Here is a 17,894-nt window from a genome sequence, read left to right on the forward strand (position 1 = left end):
AAAACTATGCATTTTAAAATGCAGGCTATCATCAGCGACGTTAGCTGATGTTGTGGCCTTTAAAACTTGCTTCTGCAAATGTAACTCACGTTTTTTCCTTTCGAAAAAATCCACTGGTTTGTCTTTGAGAGAAGGATGTTTTGTATTTAAGTGTCTTTGAAGCTTGGATGGCTTCATTGCTTCGTTGGCGAGCGTTTCTCCACATAAAATACATAGTGGGTTTGGCGCCTCCAAATCGCCCGTTGCAACAAATCCGTATTTTATATACATAATGTCGTACTTGCGATTAAAGCTTTTGCTTTTCTTTTTGGTAGGATTTTCTACTTGTTCATCACTATTTCTTTTACTCGAACAACCAGTAAAGAAACGGCTCATGGAGGTTTGCTGAGGTCCGCTCATCTCTGCAGCAGACTGTACCTAACCTGCATACAGCACCTGTGCATGGCGCTGTTCAGTCCGGTCGGGTACCAGAACTTATTGTCCGCCAAGCCATGACAGGGCTGCCACTCAAAGAAACACATTTCGATTTATACAAGTTTTGGATGAAATTATATGACAAAAAAATGCAAAAATTGTTTTCTTAAATTTAGTATGAGGTTGCTTTAATTATGTGGCAAATGATAATAAACACGAGAAAGATGGCTACTTCAATGAAAAATAGATATTTTATTCAACTTTGCTGCTGTTCATACAAAAAGTAAATAAAAAACAACAATTTTTTTTCAAAGATTTTCACTTGAAATAAGTAGAAAAATCTGAGATTTTTTTGCTTGTAATAAGAAGATAAATCTTGTTCCACTGGCAGATTTTCCTACTTATTTCAAGTGAAAATTGACTTGAAACAGGTGAAAATTGTCAAATGAGTTATTTTTCTGGTGTTATTTTTCTGGTGATGACTCCAAATGTTGAAATAGCAGTAAAACCACATTCATTGATGAAATGACATAAGGGATGGAAAGGAGGGATGGCAGTTTTACAGGGGGATGATTTGGACTTTTTTTATTTCAGGGGGGATGATTCTGACCGTTTTTATTTCAGGGGGGATGATTTGGACCGTTTTTATTTCGGGGGGGGATGATTTGGACCGTTTTTATTTCGGGGGGGGATGATTTGGACCGTTTTTATTTCGGGGGGGGGATGATTTGGACCGTTTTTATTTCAGGGGGGGATGATTTGGACCGTTTTTATTTCAGGGGGGGATGATTTGGACCGTTTTTATTTCAGGGGGGGGATGATTTGGACCGTTTTTATTTCAGGGGGGGGGATGATTTGGACCGTTTTTATTTCAGGGGGGATGCTGGCTTTAGTTCTTCTGAGGAGGAGACGAGCAGCAGCAGCAAGGAGGGTCCATGAAATCCTCATGAGAAGACTTGAGAAGATTTGGGGGAATCCAGGCTCGTTGGAGCTACAGCTCCATGATGACCAGGTCTACTTCAGATTGAACAGGGAGCAGTTTGACAGCCTGTTGGGGAGTGGGTCCTCAGCAGGATGACAACCACCTTCTCTCCTATTGGTCGCACCGAGATGCCCTCACAGCGCGATGAAATTAAAAAATGTTCAATTCAGGCACAGGCAGGTGAAACGCCCGTGTCAGGTGGCCTCTCGCGCGCCGCCAAGCTCGCCAGCAGAGCGGTCCACTCTTGCGCTGCGGCAGCACATACACGATGAATGGGAAAGCCGGCGGCGGTCCCGCTTTGCGCCCTCTATGTGAAAGGGGCTTAATACTGTTGGCCCGTGAAGGTTACATTTGGCCCCATAATGGCCCCTGTTTCAGAAAAATCCTAGAACCCCCAGTGCCAAGTTTTGTTACCCGCAACTGCGCTGACACGCAAAAAAAAGAAAAGCTGCTGAGACCCTGTCGTGCAGCGCTGCTCTCGGCAGAGATTGTATGAGGTGAAGTGAAGTGAGATGCCTCACTCCATTGGGAAAAAAACGTCTGTGACAATTTTGATTATCGCTTTTTTGTCGACGACAACGTCGGCGAATCATTGCAGCCCTAATTATGATCGGAACACAAGCCATTCCACGGCCCGGTAGTAACGGCTCTACGGACCGGTACCGGTCCGGGGACCGGGGGTTGGGAATCACGGCTGTAGAGGACAGGGGCACTGCCTCGGGCCACCTGGTGGTACGGTCCACCATGGTGAGGAGATGTGTGTAACCCATGCGATGGAGGAAGAGGGCCCACCAGGTTGATGTGGACATGGTCAAACCGCCTGGCTGGAATGGGGAACGGTTCCAGGGGCGCCTTTGTGTGCTGGTGAACTTTAGCCCGCTGGCATGCTACACATGCAGCTGCCCACTCCTTAATCTCCCTGCGGAGGCCGGGCCAGACAAACTTGGCCCCAACCAATTTCACTGACACCCGGATGCCAGGGTGTGAAAGGGAGTGTACGGAATCGAAAACCCGCCGGCGCCAGGAAACTGGGACCACCGGATGGGGCCGACCAGTGGAGATGTCGCAGAGAAGAGCTGGACCTCCGACCTCCACCGCCAAGTTCTCTAGTCTGAGACCGGTACCGGCAGACTTAAGAGTCGCGATGTCCTGGTCATCGGCCTGGTCAGCAGCCATAGCAGAAAAATCAACTCCCAGGTTTACAGGGCACACCAGCGCGCGTGACAGGCAATCGGCCACAAGGTTTGTTTTACCCGCGACATGCCGAATGTCCGTGGTAAACTCTGAGATGGACGCTAGATGGCGCTGCTGGCGAGCGGACCGCGGCTCTGTCACCTTAGACATCGCAAATATCAACGGCTTATGGTGTACATATGCCGTGAATGAACGGCCTTCTAAAAAAAAACGAAAATGACGGGTGGCGAGGTACAGCGCCAACAACTCACGGTCGAAAACACTATACTTTCGCTCACTGTCACGTAGTTTGCGGCTGAAAAATGCAAGAGGTTGCCAAACTCCTGCCACCCGCTGCTCTACGACTCCCCCTACTGCTATGTCCGAAGCGTCGGTTGTCAAAGAAATGGGGGCCGAAGGTGATGGGTGAGCTAAAAGTACTGCATTGGCCAGGGCAGACTTAGCACCCTCAAAGGCACTGATGCGGTCAGGTGTCCAGTCCACTGGGTCACAGCCTTTCTTTTTTTGCAAGGCTCCATAAAGCGGCTGCAGGAGGTGGGCGGCGCGAGGGAGGAAACGGTTATAAAAATTAATCATACCCAAAAACTCCTGCAGCGCCTTAACCGAGGCCGGGCGGGGAAACTCTGCCACCGCTTGAACCTTAGACGGCAGTGGAACTGCACCCTGAGCTGAAATCCGGTGCCCTAAAAAATCAATAACCGGCAGGCCGAACTGGCACTTAGCCGGGTTGACAATAAGGCCGTGTTCATCTAACCTCTGGAAGACTAGTTTGAGGTGTGCCAAATGCTCTTCTGTTGAGGAACTGGCCACCAAAATGTCATCGAGGTAAATGAACACGAACGTGAGGTCTCGCAACACAGAGTCCATCAGTCTCTGGAAGGTCTGCGCTGCCCCCTTCAGGCCAAAGGGCATGCGCATAAATTCAAAAAGCCCAAACGGGGTAATTACAGCGGTCTTAGGCACATCCTCTGCTCTCATGGGAACCTGGTGGTAACCGCGTACTAAATCCACCTTTGAAAAGATGGTTATCCCTGCTAAATGCGCGGAAAAATCCTGAATGTGTGGGACTGGATAGCGGTCGTGCACTGTGACATTGTCAAGGCGGCGAAAATCCCCACACGGGCGCCACGAACCGTCTGCCTTGGGCACCATGTGAAGCGGTGAGGCCCAGGGGCTCTTGGAGCGTCTAACTATGCCTAAACGCTCCATAGAGGCAAACTCCTCTTTAGCAATGGCTAATTTCTGTGTGTCTAACCGACGAGCACGCGAAAACACCGGGGGCCCCGTGGTGGTGACGTAATGCTCGACGCCGTGCCTGGTTGTCGCGGTGGAAAAAACAGGTTTGATCAGCCGCGGGAATTCTGCCAGCAGACGTTGGAACACGTTACCTGCTGCTAAAAAACTAGCGTGTGCTAGCGGTCCAGATCCCCCAGTCTCACATGGGAAAGTCATAAAAGTCACTGCATCGATCAATCTGCGGTTTGCAACGTCCACCAGCAAACCGTTAGCACACAGAAAATCAGCACCGATGATAGGAACAGCAACACTGGCTATGACAAAGTCACTCTCAAACCGGCGTCCGTTGAAACAAACAGTCACTGACCGGGTCCCGAAAGTGGTGATGGAGGAGCCGTTGGCGGCGCTCAACGGCGGCCCGCCACCTCCGGTCGACCGGTCCGTGGCGGTTGGCGGCAGGAGGCTCAGCTGGGAGCCTGAATCTACCAGGAAATGTTTCCCTGATGCAGAGTCTGCAATAAACAGCAGCTCACCTTGACCGCCGATCGCTGCTACTGAGCGCCGGTTTCCCGGTGGCTCGAACTGACACGGAGGGACGCAGCGTCTCGCCTTGGCGCCGAACCGTTGGTGGAAGAAACAGAGATCTGTCCCGCGTCGTCTCTGGGTCTTCACCGCAGCCACCACCGCTGGATCCGCGTCCTCCGACGTCGATCGCTGGGCGGTTGTTGCGACGTGGTGAACGGCCAGACTCTGGGTAGCGATCAGGACTCGGTCGGCTTCCTCAGCCAAGACGCGGTAGTCGGCCGTTGCGAGGCAGCTGGAGTTCGCCAGCGCTGCGCGGACGGGCGGCGGCAGTTGGCGCAGGAAAATATGTGGGAAAAGAAATCCACCATCGTCCTGGCCCAGCAGTAGAAACATCTGGTCCATCAGCTCCACCGCCGACCCGTCACCCAAGCCCAGCAGGGAGAGGAGTCTGTCCGCTCTCTCCAAGGCGGAAAGGCTGAACCTCCGGAGCAGCAGCTGCTTCAGCGCGGCGTACTTGTCGCGTCGCGGGGCGCACGGAGCAGCTGCAGAGCCCGCCGAGTGGACTGTTGGCCCAAAGCGACTACGACCAGATGATACCGGGAATCATCATCAGTGATTCCCCGTAGCCGGAAAAGCGCCTCGATATGCTGGAACCAGGAGCCGGAGTCCTCCTGCCAAAATTCAGGCAGCCTCAAAGCAGCGGAACCTGCGGGCTGCGGAGGCTGATGAGATGAAGACGAGATGTCTTCTGTTTCCTCAAACATGTTCAAACAAGGGGTCACCAATGTGGCAGGATGAGGCTCGACTCCAGAGGTTGGTAAAACACGTCTTTATTCCGTGACAGCGGAATCCAACTGACCAACAGAACTGTCAGTTGACAACAAACGGTTGAACAGAAAACCACAATATTTAATTTTCTCAGATAGCAAAAAAAAGAACTTTATTGATCCCACATAGGAGTAATTAATGTTATATCAGCTATAGAGAACAAGGTAGTGCCGAAAAACAATATATACCCCCCTCACAAAAATAAGAAAAATAGAGAAACATATTTTCTCAACAAAAAAACATATTTGAACCATTTTTCAGACAACAAATAACATTCTTATTTTTGTGAGGGGGGATATAATCAACCGGCTGGTTGATTTCTTCTCTAATTTTGATGACTTTACTGTTAAAGAAGCTCATAAAGTCTTCACTACTGAGAGCTGCAGGAATGCACGGCTCAACAGAGTCGTGACTCTTTGTCAGCCTGGCTACAGTGCTGAACAGAAAACGTGGGTTACTTTTGTTATCCTCTATCAACGATGAATAATAAGCTGTTCTGGCTTTACCAATGGCTTTTTTATATACTATTAGAATATCTTTCCATTCACGATAGGAGTCTACAGACTTACAAGAGTACCACTTCCTTTCCATTTTACACGCGTTTTGTGGATATCTGAATTATACCAGGGATTTAAAGGGGACCTATTATGAAAAACAAGTTTTTTCTTGTTTTAACATATATAAAGTGGTCTCCCCTCACCCTGCCAGCACAGGGGAGACAAAATACCATGAATTTCTGCAGGTGTAAGCTGTAAGGCAGGTGACCCCCGCCTTACAGAATCCCCAGTGTCACGTGATTTTTTTTGAGCCGATTAAAATCTGCGCCTATGGTGACGTCACCCTAGGCGCAGAGGTTCAGCCTCCGCTGCTGAAACCACGCCCACAACCAGCTCTCTACGCCGGCTGGAGCGGTCCTTCCTTGAGCCAGTCGGAGGCGGCGCCGCGGATCCGGGTTAAATCATCCAGGTTCCCGGGTGGTTTGGGAGCTGGGTCCTCGGAGGTCCGTTCCAGGTCGGACCTGCTTCACCCTCCGAGATTTCCAGCCAAATCTGTCGGTTTGATCACCGGTAACGGGCGATGCGCACAGGATGCGCTCCGGAGCCGATCTGTGCGCCTGCCATGGGGTTGCGGCGCCCGTCGCGCAGCATCCGCCAGGCAGATCCGGCTGAAATTCCGCTGGTCGGTCCCCGGGAGTCCCTGCTACCAGTCTAGGCGGGTTCCTGCGGTCCCGGCCGGTCGGAACCGGTCAGATTCCCCGGTTAAAGCCGTGGTGATGCGCGCTGCTCCAGCCTACTTCCTGGTTCCCAAAGCGCGGTCCGTCCGACTAAATTGTCCAGGTTCCCAGCCGCTTTGGGAGCAGGGATTTCTGGGGTACGTCCCAGGCTGGACCAGCTTCACCCTCCGAGATTTTCAGCCAAATCTGTCGGTTTGATCACCGGTAAGGGGCGATGCGCCCCGCAACCCCACGCCGGGCGCCCGGCGTGGGGTTGCGGGGCCAGCGTTCAGCATCCGCCGGGCAGATCCGGCTGAAATAGTGCATAAATGTTATTTATATACAACTCATATTTTGTTTTTTTAACAATAAAGTTGCCATTTGTGAAAATTCAGTGTTGTGATTTATTTACAGGCTCTGGCTGCTCTGGCGGAGCGAGGTTTATGCTCCTCCCCTGCTACACGTCATTCAGGGAGCCAATCAGCACAGAGCCTCATTATCATACCCCCCTTCCTTTAGAATGGAGCACAGAAAAAGAGGTTAGAAGTGGTAAAACTAGTGACAGGGCCCACAGGCTGGATTTATGATTTATGTAGAAAAAACAAGCTTTAGATTGTTTTTAAGACATTCAAGGCCCGTTTAAAATATACATTAAATGCCATAATATGTCCCCTTTAAGCTCCTATGGTTGGAAACTCTTCTTCTCAAAGGAGCAACTTCATCTAAAGCTGAATGCAACAAATCAGCAGTGTTACTAACAAGAAAATCAACATCAGAGGTAGAACCCAGGTCACTGGCCTCTATTGCTTCACTATTTTCCACTGTCGTATGAGCAATGGCCTCCTTACATTTAGCAATAGCTTCATCAGACAAACATCTGCTAAAATAATACCTCCTATTTTGCACTTCAACATCAACAAAATTAAATTCAAACGTTATTAAATAATGGTCAGATAAAAGGGAGTTTACAGGCGACACCAACAGACCATCAGTTTCAACACCGTAGGTGAGAACGAGATCCCGAGTATGATCAAAACAATGCGTCGGTTTGTCCACTTTTTGTGAGATACCCATTGATTCTAGAAGAGAATCGAAGGCTAATTTAAGATTATCGCTTTCAACATCCATATGAATATTAAAATCACCCACTATGATGAATTTATCTGTACTGATCAATAATCCAGATAGGAAATCTGAAAATTCAGACAGAAACCATCATTCGAGGGGGCACGGTGGCGCAGCAGGTAGTGCAGCCGTCTCACTCCTGGGTTCGATTCCTGCCGGGGATGCTGTGGGCGCTGAAGTGCGTGTTAGTTCCCCCATGACTTCAGTGCCCACACCCTGGGTGGGGTTGGCGAAAGGATCTTTCTGTGTGGAGTTTGTATGTTCTCCCCGTGTTCCCTTGGGTAGCAATGTGAGCTACCCTCACAAAAACATGCACACAGTCCTGGGCTATACATGCCCCCTCTGGCCAACCGGGGCGCCAGATGGGGTGGGGAGGATCCGGCCGGAATAACGTGATCCTTCCACGCGCTACGTTCGGCCGGAGAAACCCCACCCTGTCTGGTGAAAAGATGCGGCCTGCTCACTCCTCAGGTTAAGGAGGAGACCTGAGCTCAGTGTAGGGCCCTCCCGGGGTTGGTAGAGGATGGCAATGCACAGGACTGTTAGGTAGGAGCACTGGGTGATAAAATGGGGAAAAAACCGGGATAAAAATATATATATATAAAAAAAAAAAAAAAGAAACCATCATTTGCACCATCCTCCGAGGTCCGTAACCTGGGCGTCATGTTGGACTCCATCCTCTCCTTCCAGTCACAGTAGTACTGTAGTAGCTACTACAGTACTACAGTACCCCCCCTCTGGAACTCTCTCCATGCAGTAATCCGTGACTCCTCTTCTCTGGACAGTTTCAACTCAAAACCCTTTTCACCCTGGCCTTTCCCCATTAACCGGACCCCCCCCCCCCCGTTGTTTTGTCCCGGTTGTGTTTTTGTTCTGTTTGTTCTTTTCCTGGTTTTCTGTAAAGCGACCTTGGGTTTCTTGAAAGGAGCTATATAAGTCATTATTATGAGTATCCGATTGTGATGCTTCAAGGATTAAATATAAGTATAATTCAGGCTGTAATTCAGGCATTGTTATACTTAAAGGAGCATGAGGCTCCTTTTAAGAAATGAGACTCTCTAGCGCCACCCTTCACCACGACGGCCGTTGGGGGTACTGCAGCCAACAGTGAAGCCGGCACAGGAGAACGGGGAGAACGTGCATGACGTCACATCCGCAGGACAGGAAATTCGGAGTCCGAATTGCAGCACATTTTGCAGCACACAGCCTGTTCAAGGCAACGGAGAGATACACTAGAGGAATCATTCTTTTTGGTTTGGAACGCTTCATCTGACATTATTACTAGAAAACTTAAAACGTATACAAATTTTTTTCATAAATCCTGCCTCAAGCTCCTTTAAGAGAGAGGTGATCGTGGACACGAGTTGTAAGATTAAAAACACACGTTTATTGGGCTTAATCTGTTAGTATGTAGATTCACGTGACGGCAAATCAGGAAGGAGCCGTTTTTCGTCCCACCAACTTAAATTCTGGCATCAATTCTTAAAATATAAACAAGACAAAAAGAGTGTAATGCACTAACACTAAATATTAACATTCACAAATCAAATAAAACTTTATTTGTATAGCGCTTTTCATGCATGTATAAAATGCAACACAAAGTGCTTCACATAAAACGTTAAAAAGCATAAAACTTATTAACTTGGTTCCTCAATGTGTTGGGCATTGCTCTACTCCTACCCCACACAAAACCTTCAAAATAAATCCTTGCATTATTTTTTACTAAAGAATGTATTTACTGTAAAATAAATTGCATTCAGTCATTTCACTCAGCAAAGTTTTTAAGATGGGTTTTGCGCATTCCGTCCAGACCTACATGATCTTTGGTACTGTATTGCTGTTCAACACGTACTGGTCCCTGCTGGACCCCGGTCTCCCTGCTGGACCCGGGTCTCCCCAACACGTACTGGTCCCTGCTGGACCCGGATCTCCCTGCTGGACCCGGGTCTCCCTACTGGACCCGGGTCTCCCCATCAGTCTCTCTGGTGGAAGATCACTCATTAATAAACACGAGTGGAAAAAGTACTTTAGTTCTCTTCAAATGGAGGTCATTTCACCTCGAACACAGTAAAACTATGAGATATTTGTAAACAGGTTTATTTACATAGTTCTTACAATGCTGACAATACAAATATTACACACAAGACACCCCAGTTACATTTAAAAACTATGTATATCTAGACAAGACTGAAAAAACAAACTAAAAAAGATCATTTTTGGGGAAAAAAAGGTGTTTTTTGGGTCCCGTCAGATGGAAGACTGTCCACCGGTGCTAAACACTAATAACCATCATGAAGCCGACGGCTTCACCCGTCCATGCTGGGGGGGTCAGACAGGTGTAGTGGGAGTGGAGGGGGTGGTGGTGGAGACAGGGACAGGGTGGAGGGTCCCCAGGTTCAGGGGTCTCAGACAGGTGTAGTGGGAGTGGAGGGGGTGGTGGTGGAGACAGGGACAGGGTGGAGGGTCCCCAGGTTCAGGGCTGGGGTCTCCTCCGGGGTCCGGGGGCTTTTCTTCTGGGCCTCCAGCTTGGCCGTCAGCTGAGCGTACAGCTCCTTGAGCGGCTCGCTGCTCTGGAACAGGAACAGGAACCGGGTCAGCATGAGGAACAGGCATATATACAAGTTTGGAAACAGCTTGAAAGCCAAAATATTGAATTTGGATTTTGCAAACTTACTGTAATATTACTATCTTAATATTTTCAGGATTCGAACCTGCAATGCCTGCATGAGGGCAATACACACACAGGACTGTCTCAGAAAATTAGAATATTGTGATAAAGTTCTTGATTTTCTGTAATGCAATTAAAAAAACTAAAATGTCATACATTCTGGATTCATTACAAATCAACTGAAATATTGCAAACCTTTTATTATTTTAATATTGCTGATTATGGCTTACAGTTTAAGATTAAGATTCCCAGAATATTCTAATTTTTTGAGATAGGATATTGGAGTTTTTTTAAACTGTAAGCCATGATCAGCAATATTAAAATAATAAAAGGCTTGCAATATTTCAGTTGATTTGTAATGAATCCAGAATGTATGACATTTTTAGGGCCCGAGTACTTACAGTGCAAAGGCCCTATTGTATCTGTAGGAATTCTTCGTATTTTTTTTGTATTATTTTTCTGACAAAAGGAGGGCCTTTTTTCCCCCCTAAACGTGCCCAAAAAGTCACCAAATTTTGCACGCAAGTCAGGCCTGGCGATAAATTTGATTATTTCATGGTTTGCATTAATGGGCGTGGCAAAATGGCTCAACAGCGCCCCCTAGAAAACTTTGTGCCTCAAGCCCCACAATACGGTTTGACGTACATGCACGAAAATCGCTACACACGTGTATCATGGCACAACTTAAAGAAAAGTCTCTTGGCGCCATGGCCAAAACCGAACAGGAAGTCTGCTATTTTGAATTAATCGTGTCATTTTGGCGCAATTTATGCCATTCCTTTGGCAGTTAATACGGCCCGAACCGTAACGTGCACCCAGGTGTGTTATACATCAAAATGTGCGTCTCCATCCTGCGACTACGCGCATTACTTTTCTCTTTCGAAAGCGTTACTGTGGTGACGCTAGACGCCAAAAGCGCGCCGACCCTTCATCTGATTGGTTCAGACAGAAAAAACTTTGTGCCTCAAGCCCCACAATACGGTTTGACGTACATGAACAAAAATCGGTACACACCTGTATCATGTCGCAACTTAAAGAAAAGTCTCTTGGCACCATGGCCGAAACCCAACAGGAAGTCGGCCATTTTGAACATTCTGAATTAATCGCGTAATTTTGGAGCAATTTATGCCATTCCTTCGAGAATTAAGGCCCGAACCGTAATGTGCACCCAGGTGTGTTATACATCAAAATGTGCGTCTCCATCCTGTGACTACGTGCATTACTTTTCTCTTTCAAAGGTGTTACTGTGGCGACGCTAGACGCCAAAAAGTGGACCCCCCCATCATCTGATTGGTCCATATTTGATAGTTCCCCAAAAGTCACCAAATTTTGCATGCAAGCCAGGCCCGGCGATAAATTTGATATTTCATGGTTTGCATTAAGGGGCCCCACCCTGGAGCCAGGCCTGGGGTTGGGGCTCGCTGGCGAGCGCCTGGTGGCCGGGTCTTTGCCCGTGGGACCCGGCCGGGCTCAGCCCGAAACGACGTGGGCCCGCCTTCCCGTAGGCCCACCACCCGCAGGAAGGACCGTGACAGGCTGGTGGCATGTGGGCTGGGTAGCAGTCGTCGCGGGGTGCCTCGACGACCCAATCCCTGGACCAAAACCCTCACAGTGGGGACATGGAATGTCACCTCGCTGGGGGGGAAGGACCCGGAGCTTGTGCGTGAGGTTGAGAGATACCGGGTAGAGATAGTCGGGCTCACCTCCACACATAGCTTGGGCTCTGGAACCCAGCTCCTTGAAAGGGGCTGGACTCTCCACTACTCTGGAGTTGCCCAGGGTGAGAGGCGGCGGGCTGGTGTGGGCTTGTTTATAGCCCCTCAGCTCAGTCGCCATGTGTTGGAGTTCACCCCGGTGAACGAGAGGGTCGTTTCCCTGCGCCGTCGGATCGGGAAAAGGTCTCTCACTGTTGTTTGTGCCTACGGGCCAAACAGCAGTGTGGAGTACCCGGCCTTCTTGGAGTCCCTGGGAGGAGTACTTGATAGTGCTCCAACTGGGGACTCCATTGTTCTACTGGGGGACTTCAACGCTCACGTGGGCAATGACAGTGATACCTGGAGAGGCGTGATTGGGAGGAACGGCCTCCCCGATCTGAACCCGAGCGGTGCTTTGTTGTTGGACTTCTGTGCTAGTCACAGTTTGTCCATAACGAACACCATGTTCAAACATAAGGGTGTCCATCAGTGGCACCAAGACACCCTAGGCCAGTGTCTTGGACACTCGGGTGAAGAGAGGGGCTGAGCTGTCAACTGATCACCACCTGGTGGTGAGTTGGATGCGCTGGCGGAGGAGGAGATTGGACAGACCGGGCAGACCCAAACGGATTGTGAGGGTCTGTTGGGAACGTCTGGCCGAGCCCTCTGTCAGGGACATCTTCAACTCCCACCTCCGAGAGAGCTTCTCTCAGATCCCGGGGGAGGCGGGGGACATCGAGTCCGAGTGGACCATGTTTTCTGCCTCCATTGTCGACGCGGCAGCTCAAAGTTGTGGACGCAAGGTCTCCGGTGCCTGTCGTGGCGGCAATCCTAGAACCCGGTGGTGGACACCGGAAGTACAGGATGCCGTCAGACTGAAGAAGGAGTCCTATCGGGCTATGTTGGCCTGTGGGACTGCTGACGCAGTAGATGGGTACCGGCAGGCCAAGCGAGCCGCGGCTCGGGCGGTCCTGGAGGCAAAAACCCTGGGAGGAGTTCGGGGAGGCCATGGAGGAAGACTTTTGGTCGGCCTCGAGGAAATTCTGGAGGACCGTTCGGCGCCTTAGAAGGGGGAAGCAGTACTCTGCCGACACCATTTATGGTGTGGGTGGGGAGCTGTTGACCTCGACTGGGGACATCGTCGGACGGTGGAAGGAATACTTCGAGGATCTCCTCAACCCGACTGACATGCCTTCCACTGAGGAAGCAGAGAGTGGGGACTCTGGGGCGTGCTCATCCATCACCCAAGCCGAGGTCACTGAGGTGGTTCGTAAGCTCCTGAGTGGCACCGGGGGTGGATGAGTACCTCAAGTCTCTGGATGTTGTAGGGCTGTCTTGGTTGACACGACTCTGCGACATTGCATGGAGGAAGGGGACAGTACCGTTGGAGTGGCAAACCGGGGTGGTGGTCCCTCTCTTTAAGAAGGGGGACCGGAGAGTGTGCTCCAACTATAGGGGGGTCACACTTCTCAGCCTCCCCGGGAAAGTCTACGCCAGGGTACTGGAGAGGAGAATACGGCCGATAGTGGAACCTCGGATTTAGGAGGAACAATGCGGTTTTCGTCCCGGTCGTGGAACACTGGACCAGCTCAACACCCTCTGCAGGGTTCTTGAGGGTTCATGGGAATTTGCCCAACCAGTCCTCCTCAGGTGGAGGAGTTAAAGTATCTCGGGATCTTGTTCACGAGTGAGGGAACAATGGAGCGGGAGATTGACAGACGGATCGGTGCAGCGTCCGCAGTTATGCGGTCGATGTACCGGACCGTCGTGGTGAAGAAGGAGCTGAGTCGAAAGGTCAAGCTCTCGATTTACCGGTCAATCTACGCACCTACCCTCACCTATGGTCATGAACTTTGGGTAGTGACCGAAAGGACAAGATCGCGGATACAAGCGGCCGAGATGAGTTTCCTCCGCAGGGTGACTGGACGCTCCCTTAGAGATGAGTTTCCTCCGCAGGGTGGCTGGACGCTCCCTTAGAGATGAGTTTCCTCCCTTAGAGATGAGTTTCCACCGCAGGGTGGCTGGACGCTCCCTTAGAGATGAGTTTCCTCCCTTAGAGATGAGTTTCCACCGCAGGGTGGCTGGACGCTCCCTTAGAGATAGGGTGAGGAGTTCGGTCACCGGGGAGGACCTCGGAGTCGAGCCGCTGCTCCTTCACATTGAGAGGAGTCAGCTGAGGTGGCTTGGACATCTGTACCGGATGCCTCCTGGACGTCTCCCTAGGGAGGTGTTCCAGGCATGTCCCTCCTCCCTAGGGAGGTGTTCCAGGCATGTCCCTCCTCCCTAGGGAGGTGTTCCAGGCATGTCCCACCGGGAGGAGACCCAGGCATGTCCCACCGGGAGGAGACCCCGGGGAAGACCCAGGACACGCTGGAGAGACTATGTCCCTCGGCTGGCCTGGGAACGCCTCGGAGGAGCTGGAGGAAGAGATGGAGGAAGAGCTGGAGGAAGAGATGGAGGAAGTGTCTGGGGTGAAGGAAGTCTGGGCAACTCTGCTGAGGCTGCTGCCCCCGCGACCCGGGAACGGATAAGCGGCGGACGATGGATGGATGGATGGATGGATGGATGGATGGATGGATGGATGGATGGATGGATGGATGGATGGATGGATGGATGGATGGATGGATGGCATTCATGGGCGTGGCAAAATGGCTCAACAGCGCCTCCCGGAAAACTTTGTGCCTCAAGCCCCATAATACGGTTTGACGTACATGTACGAAAATCGGTACACACCTGTATCATGGCACAACTTAAAGAAAAGTCTCTTGGCACCATGGCCGAAACCGAACAGGAAGTCGGACATTTTGAATTAATCGTGTCATTTTGGCGAAATTTATGCCATTCCTTCGTCCGTTAATACGGCACGAACCGTAACGTGCACCCAGGTGTGTTATACATCAAAATATGCGTCTCCATCCTGCGACTACGCGCATTACTTTTCTCTTTCAAAAGTGTTACCATGGCGACGCTAGACGCCAAAAAGCGTGCCCACCCTTCATCTGATTGGTCCATATTTGATAGTTCCCCAAAAGTCACCAAATTGTGCATGCAAGCCAGGCCTGGTGATACATTTGATATTTCATGGTTTTCATTAATAAGCGTGGCCTAACGGCTCAACAGCGCCCCCTAGAAAACTTTTCTCCGCCATAACTTTTGAATGGTTTGACATAGAGAGTCGTGGGTGGTGTCATCAGACTCTGTATTGAGTCCTTGACCTTCATTGGCCTGAATTAGCCCCGCCCCTTCTTCTGATTGGTTGTCCCTATTTTCTGCCATAACTTTTGAATGGTTTGACATAGGAAGTCGTGGGTGGTGTCATTTCTGATATGCTTATGGGGGGGGGGGTGGCCATGAGTGCGAGGGCCCGTTCATCTTTAGCTTTAATTGTTTTTTTAATTGCATTACACAAAATCACAATATTCTAATTTTCTGAGACAGTCCTGTATGTATATGTATGTATGTATATAATAATAATAATAATTAAAGCTGCAAGCAGCGATGAACGGGCCCTCGCACTCACGTCCACCGCCCCCCATAAGCATATCAGAAATGACACCACCCACGACTCTCTATGTCAAACCATTCCAAAGTTATAGCAGAAAATCGGGACAACCAATCAGAAGAAGGGGCAGGGCTAATTCAGGCCAATGAAGGTCAAGGACTCCATACAGAGTCTGATGACACCACCCACGACTCTTTATGTCAAACCATTCAAAAGTTATGGCAGAGAAAAGTATTCTAGGGGGCGCTGTTGAGCCATTTTGCCACACCCATTAATGCAAACCATGGCCTGGCTTGCATGCAAAATTTGGTGACTTTTGGAGAACTATCAAATATGGACGAATCAGATGAAGGAGACGAGCGCTTTTTTGCATTTAGCGTCGCCACGGTAACACTTTTGAAAGAGAAAAGTAATGTGCGTCGTCGCAGGACAGAGACACACATTTTGATGTAAAAAAACACAAAAATTGCTGACAAAAATTTCGGTATACAGCCAGGCTCGAACTCCCGACCTCTGGCACCAAAGACTGCAATTTTCTGGCTGAGCTACGCTCAGCTATTCCTTTCTCTTTGACTTACTGGCTTAGGAGAGACCAACATAGCGATAAAATGTCTGGAACTTTTTTTTTCAATTTTTTTTAAATATTTGTAATCAGAAGAAGGGGCGGGGCTAATTCAGGCCAATGAAGGTCAAGGACTCCATAAAGAATCTGATGACACCACCCACGACTCTCTATGTCAAACCATTCCAACGTTATAGCAGAAAATCGGGACAACCAATCAGAAGAAGGGGCGGGGCTAATTAAGGCCAACGAAGCTTAAGAACTCATTACAGAGTCCCATGACACCACCCACGACTTCCTATGTCAAATCATTCAAAAGTTATAGCAGAAAAAAGGTACAACAAATCAGAAGAAGGGGCGGGGCTAATTAAGGCCAACGAAGCTTAAGGACTCATTACAGAGTCCCATGACACCACCCACAACTTCCTATGTCAAACCATTCAAAAGTTATGGCAGATAAAAGTATTCTAGGGGGGCGCTGTTGAGCCGTTAGGCCACGCCCATTAATGCAAACCATGAAATATCAAATGTATCGCCAAGTCTGGCTTGCATGCAAAATTTGGTGACTTTTGGAGAACTATCAAATATGGACCAATCACATGAAGGGGGGGCGCGCCTTTTGGTGTCTAGCGTCGCCACGGTAACACTTGAAAGAGAAAAGTAATGCGTGGTGTCGCAGGATGTAGACGCACATTTTGATGTATAACACACCTGGGTGCACGTTACGGTTCGGGCTGAATTAACTGCCGAAGGAATGGCATAAATTTCGCCAAAATGACACAATTTATTCAAAATGGCCGACATCCTGTTCGGTTTCGGCCATGGCTCCAAGAGACTTTTCTTTAAGTTGTGCCATGATACAGGTGTGTAGCGATTTTCGTGCATGTACGTCAAACCGTATTGTGGGGCTTGAGGCACAAAGTTTTCTGGGGGGCGCTGTTGAGCCATTTTTCCACGCCCATTAATGCAAACCATTAAACATCAAATTTATCACCAGGCCTGGCTTGCATGCCAAACTTGGTGCCTTTTGGGGAACTATCAAATATGGACCAATCAGATGAAGGGGGGGTGCGCTTGTTGGCGTCTAGCGTCGCCACGGTAACACTTTTGAAAGAGAAAAGTAATGCGTGTAGTCACAGGATGGAGACGCACATTTTGATGTATAACACATCTGGGTTCACGATACGGTTCGGGCTGAATTAACTCTCGAAGGAATGGCATATATTGCTCCAAAATTACGCAATTAATTCAGAATGTTCAAAATGGCCGACTTCCTGTTCGGTTTCAGCCAAGAGACTTTTCTTTTAGTTGCGACATGATACACGAGTGTACCAATTTTCGTTCATGTACGTCAAACCGTATTATGGGGCTTGAGGCGCAAAGTTTTTTCTGTCTGAACCAACCAGATGAAGGGTGGGCGCGCTTTTTGGCGTCTAGCGTCGCCACGGTAACGCTTTTGAAAGAGAAAAGTAATGCGTGTGGTCGCAGGAGGGAGACGCACATTTTGATGTATAACACACCTGGGTGCACGTTACGGTTCGGGCTGAATTAACTGCCGAAGGGATGGCATAAATTGTGCCAAACAGACACGATTAATTCAAAATGGCCGACTTCCTGTTCGGTTTCGGGCATGACGCCAAGAGACTTTTCTTTAAGTTGTCCCATGATACAGGTGTGTACAGATTTTCGTGCATGTACGTCAAACCGTATCGTGGGGCTTGAGGCACAAAGTTTTCAAGGGGGCGCTGTTGAGCCATTTTGCCACGCCCATTAATGCAAACCATTAAATATCAAATTTTTCGCCAGGCCTGACTTGCGTGCAAAATTTGGTGACTTTTTAGGGCACGTTTAGGGGGGCAAAAAGGCCCTCCTTTTTGTCAGAAGAAAGAAAGAAAGAAAGAAAAATTCCTACAGATACAATAGGGCCTTCGCACTGAAGGTGCTCGGGCCC

The 17,894-nt window shown here is 49.3% G+C and overlaps 1 protein-coding gene across 3 annotated transcripts in view; it reads right to left on the minus strand.

Moving 5' to 3' along the window:
* Window positions 1–9,598: 9,598 nt before the first annotated feature.
* nelfb (negative elongation factor complex member B) overlaps window positions 9,599–17,894 on the minus strand; it is a 44,038-nt gene continuing 35,742 nt past the window's right edge. The window contains exons 13-14 of one of the 3 annotated variants that reach the window (XM_061730205.1): window positions 10,192–10,237; window positions 9,956–10,087 (exon numbers count right to left, since the gene is read on the minus strand). In XM_061730205.1, coding sequence (XP_061586189.1) covers window positions 10,202–10,237 — 36 coding nt within the window. In that variant the 3' untranslated portion in view covers window positions 9,956–10,087; window positions 10,192–10,201. Of the gene's footprint in view, window positions 10,088–10,191; window positions 10,238–17,894 lie in introns of all 3 variants that reach the window. The other 2 variants (XM_061730203.1, XM_061730204.1) reach the window with 2 other exon arrangements.

Source organism: Cololabis saira, chromosome 9, assembly GCF_033807715.1.
Source record: "Cololabis saira isolate AMF1-May2022 chromosome 9, fColSai1.1, whole genome shotgun sequence".
In the NCBI taxonomy this organism is placed as follows: Eukaryota; Metazoa; Chordata; class Actinopteri; order Beloniformes; family Belonidae; genus Cololabis; species Cololabis saira.